At 27.3% G+C, this 5,177-nt stretch overlaps 1 protein-coding gene across 1 annotated transcript; it reads left to right on the top strand.

The window, feature by feature from the left end:
* The first annotated feature begins 1,243 nt into the window (after window positions 1-1,243).
* On the top strand, window positions 1,244-4,364 carry LOC111034453. The gene is made up of 5 exons (XM_022315711.1): window positions 1,244-1,410; window positions 1,944-2,203; window positions 2,267-2,482; window positions 2,779-3,115; window positions 3,179-4,364. Exons 1-3 carry the CDS (start codon window positions 1,408-1,410, stop codon window positions 2,478-2,480), a joined length of 477 nt encoding a protein of 158 aa, XP_022171403.1. The 5' UTR covers window positions 1,244-1,407; the 3' UTR covers window positions 2,481-2,482; window positions 2,779-3,115; window positions 3,179-4,364.
* The last annotated feature ends 813 nt before the right edge of the window (window positions 4,365-5,177 follow it).

Below are 5,177 nucleotides of genomic sequence, written 5' to 3'. Positions count from 1 at the left end.
TGCTATAAATAAATGAATATGGCTATATTGCCTATTAATAAGCACCATAATAATATGTGGAATATGGTATTATCTTGTTTTCATAATTTTATTATACAATAATATTATTTTTATGTGTACGGTTTACGAATAACCAATTTCCAATTGGTCATTAGCGCACAGGCACAATCAGTTATACTATTACAACATTGCATGTATAGCCCCCTACGCTATTTTACACTATTGTAATATTTATTATCATTCGTATCGTGTTCGCTGTTGTCTGCTTCACGTTCCTACTTCCTACAGATTGTTAATAATTGTATTGCATCAACAGTATACTCTTGTTTTCATTGTTTAAATTTTTTTAAATTGTAGTACAATGAGTGATTGTGATTCTTCAACTGAAGTCGATCAGGTTGCAGATTCGGAAGAACCAATTTTACCCTGGCCAAATTATCTAAAATATTTTAAAGTATTAAGAGTCATTGAGGATAATTTTTTTACAAGAAACTGGCAGTGAAGTGCTTAAGTTGTGTCGGTACAAAGTGTTACAAGGTGGATTCACGTTCAAACTCTAATAAGAGAAAACATTTAAGTGTAAGTACAATGTTAATTTCATACCTACCTATGACAGTTGACCCATATAATATCTTGTGTGTTAAAATTACTTTTAAATACCCCACAAATATCTAATATATTACAAAAATACATCAAAAACAGTGGCATTCAGCTTTTTAAAAGTCAAATTTCAAGTGCCTAAGATGTATCATAGATCTCATTATTCTATATTATGAATTTTCCTGGGCCCCACACAAGTCATCTCAGAGGGGCCCAGTATTCTTGTGTATATGAAATAAAATAAAATAAATAACCCCCTCCCCCCTCAAAAATAAATCTCAGTTGCGCCACTAATCAAAAAATGTAAATTATTTATCAAAACTTATAATGTTAAGTAAAAGGTTATATTATTTCATTTTTTTCAGACACAACATTCAACTATATTAAAGAAAATTGATCACGTTGATAATGCAGCGAACAAAAACACTTTAAAGAGATGCAATGATGGATCATTGAAGCATAATGCTGGTAGTTCTTTAAAACAATCACATAAAAACAACCAGTTTTATAAGATTTTTTGAACAGCAAAAGATTAACTAGTCAAAGTAAGAATGTGTACTGTTTATTTTTATTTTTTGTTTTATTAAATAGTTTTTAGTTGCAGCATTAACAAAAGTAGTTGATATTTACATGACTACATGACTATATTATACTGATACATTGCTAGTGAATAATACGGTTGTTGATGATTTAGAAGGAATCGACGCAATCAACTTGTACATTCTAAATGATGAAGACCATGATTTGCCATATGTATTACCAAAACACCACCGATGTTGTGCACACACAATAAATTTAATAGCAACAATGGTAATTAAACATTTATTTAAGTAGATAACCTAATATAGTTAAATTATAAAATACTTTTTTTTTTTTTTGTTCTTTATTTGAGTTAAACAATCTATACAAATTATGTATAATAAGCTTAAGTGATAACAATTAAGGTTACAGCCCACTGGCGACACTCCAGGTCAGAATCGTAAGATTAAATTATAAAATACTAAAATTATTTTTATCAAAAAGAATATATTTTGAGTAAGTATAGTGATCAAAACTATTAGATAGTAGGTTTAACACTTAATAATCATAATCAAATTTGTATGAGTTGTAATACATTTAAAAGTTAAATTTTTTTCAATTTAAATGATAAAAATATATGAAAAAAAATAGTCTAAGATATAAGTATGAATATAATCGGCATTAACTATTTTCTATGATCCATACCCAAATTTCAATTTTAAATATCAATATATTATGTTGGTTTAATTTTTATTATTAATTACAAATTTGTACAAATTAAATACAAAATAAAATAATTATTTATATAACTTGTTTTTTTCTAGGACTTTAAAAAAGCTTTATATAATCTTGCATACAAACAACAGTCAAGAAGCACTTTTTCCAAGTCTACTGCTTTGTGGAACAAAGAAGGTTGCTCTACTAAGTCAGTTGATTTAGTTAAACAAAATCTTGGTGTTTATTTAATTACACCCAACGAGACACATTGGAATTCACTGTTTGATGCAGTGGTGCTGCTTAATAAATTAATTAAAAATAATGAACCTAAGTTTAGAATATTAATAGACGAATTGGCTATTGGCAGGTAAATTGTAAATCCTAAAATATTATTAATTATTTTATCTAAATTTTTTATGATTATTTCTAGATTTGATAGAAGTGATATTGATTTCATGTGTCAATATCAAACAATTATATGGCCAATTTCAATAAGCTTGGATTTACTCCAGGGTGATACCAACATGTACTTTGGTCATCTCATATCTACAATTGAAGGATTAATTTATAAATATGAATTAATGACAAGTGATCAAACAGTTTCTAATTACCTATATGAAACTTCTGGTGACTGCCATACTTAATGGTATGTAATAATTAATTTTTTTTAAATACATTAATCTTATTTAGCCAAGTACATGCTTAAATTGTACACATTTAATTTCTTTTTATTTTAGTTGTTTTTGGTTTACTTTATTGGTAAATACTATTTACTAAGTACTAAATATATAGTGTCTCTTAGTTTTTACAGTCTTACTGATGTATAATGTAAAATTTTAATCAGCTGATCTATTATTTATATTTATATTTCTGCGTAGTAGTACCTACATTTATATACTCATGAGCTAAATAAACTTTATTGATATTTTTTTTGTTTTTTAGGTATGAAAACAAGATTTGCCGATTATTTGATAGACAAATTTTTAATTAATGCTGCAGTCTTCCACCCACGTTTTAAAAAATAATGGATTAAAAATGATATAAAATAATTGGCCCCAGAATATTTAAAAAGTGTCTGTTATGACTTACATACTAGTGATAATGACAATAATGATGTAGAAGGTAACCGAATGAATGATAATTTATCTACTTTTTTTACCTGGTCACAAAATTCCCGAGAGGAAAAATCAACAGTTAGTGATGAAATAGATATAGATATTTGGGCACATCTCCAACAAAGAATTTAGAATGTTTGCATAATTTACCCACTCTCAAAAAAGTAATATTGGTTGAAAACTTCTTGTACTATTAGTAGTAATATTACAAAAACATTTGTACTTAGTTTTCAGTTATTTGTGAAGTACAACATTCCACTACCTAGCAGTGCATCAGTAGAGAGAGTTTTTAGTTTTGGTGGTGCAACAATAACAAAAAAAAGATCAAATATGATGGATCAGCATTTTGAACAAATAATGTTCTTAAAATGCAACACTCAAATGTTTGATTAATATAATATATTATGAATGATTCAGAATTAAATTGATTTTTTTGTTTTGTATTTGAAAATTATTTCAAATACTTCACTATAGATAGTATTTGGGTGGTATTTTAAATACTTTATTTTATAAGTATTTGAGTAATTACTCAAATACTTTTTAAAAGTATTTTTTACAACACTGATCAGTATACATAAACCTAATCTTGTCCCCATATAGTGTCTCTGAAACACATTATAGTGATAGTCATACATTTTTGTCTTGGAAACATCGAGCACACAAAATTCTAAACAAAATATAGAAAATGTGTTAGTAAATGTTGAACATAAAAATGTTAAGTATATTTACCGATATAAATAGGTTTATCAAATTTAATAATCTTGTTCTCTTGATTGACTGCGTTAGGTTATCAGTTATAACTGTAATTGGTACAGCGTTTAAAAGTGGACTTATAAATTAACTTCTTGTATAGCCCTTGGTATAGCCCATTGTAGGTAAACAAGGGACAAAATAATAATAAAAAAGATCACAATATACTATGTAATATTGTGTAGGTTTTTTTATTTGTTAAAAATCCACGAATTTCTTTTTGAAGTCTATAAAATTAATATAGTATTTTGTGGTTTTCAGTTCAAATGGGTCTTCTGTTCATTTTTATACCAATTTTTTAGAGCCATGCCAGCACATTAACAATATTCTTGTGGATTTAGTTTTAGGAGACAAAATCCGGATAACATATATGATAAATGTTATTATTTGTACGAAGAAAAGTGTCAAGCTGAAGACTGCTTAAATATCATTAAAATATAATGTTGGTATCTGCTGTATAAAAATTAATACTGTTTTGTAATGGTGTTAAGTTAATGTATTAGATGGTGCTGATCCAATACAGCTAAATAAAAAAGTCCAAGCACTGCAAGTACTTTTAAATTTACCAATAGCTAAAATGTAGAAATATTTTATTTATTGTTTATTTACATGTTTATCTAAATAAAGGTGACAAAACAGATCAAACGGTATGAGACAGGTATTAAACTTCTTATAAAAAAAAAACATTGATAATTTCTACTTATTATCATGCATTTACATTAGAGTCAATTACTGTTGTTCATAAAATATACCAACAAATTTTTGGTTTTATTTTCTATAAGCCAAGTATTCAAACGTCATTTGTTTTTTTTTTTTGGAAATATTTGTCTTCATGTTACATAAAGGTATTCATCTCGTTAATAACAATTAACTTCAGCTACTTTTGACAGTTGATGTATAAAAACTTACTTTTTTATAAAACTAAATTATACAATAATCCCACAAATAAATAAATACATATTACAAATAACACATTATAGTTAAAACGTTAAGACTAAAAACAATATTGCTAGAATGCTAGATGCCGGACGTAAAAATTGACTCGCGACAGTAGTGTATCTAAAACTCTAAATGGCCTATACTCAGAGTGCCGTGTTCTGCATTGTATAGATTTAAACACTCCCAATAATATTCTGTTTTGGAATTTGAAATAAAAAATGTATCGTGTAATCCAAAGAAGTCAAAAACTCGAAAACTGATGACAACATATTATATTATAATAGGTACCTATCATCTATGGCAAAAGCTGATCGTCGTCACTCGCCGGAGACGATTCGCAATTCTAATAATTTCATTGAACAAAAGAGAAATGTGTATGGCAACTAAGAACATTTACTCACTTATTTCATTCAACTCAAGTAATTTGTATAAAAAATCTCGATTTTTTTCAATTTGGATTTCGATGAAGGAAGAAGTTCCTCGATATGGTGTCTGCACTCAAGATATGGCGCCTTGCAGCTATGTATTTGGTACCCG

Source organism: Myzus persicae, unplaced genomic scaffold (assembly GCF_001856785.1).
Source record: "Myzus persicae strain clone G006 unplaced genomic scaffold, MPER_G0061.0, whole genome shotgun sequence".
In the NCBI taxonomy this organism is placed as follows: Eukaryota; Metazoa; Arthropoda; class Insecta; order Hemiptera; family Aphididae; genus Myzus; species Myzus persicae.
This window is presented reverse-complemented; position numbering and strand designations above follow the sequence as displayed.

Excerpts from the sequence above, each read along its gene's own strand:
- LOC111034453 (XM_022315711.1), top strand. Across the intron at positions 2,204-2,266 it reads GACGAATTGGCTATTGGCAG|ATTTGATAGAAGTGATATTG; the intron begins GTAAATTGTAAA and ends GATTATTTCTAG.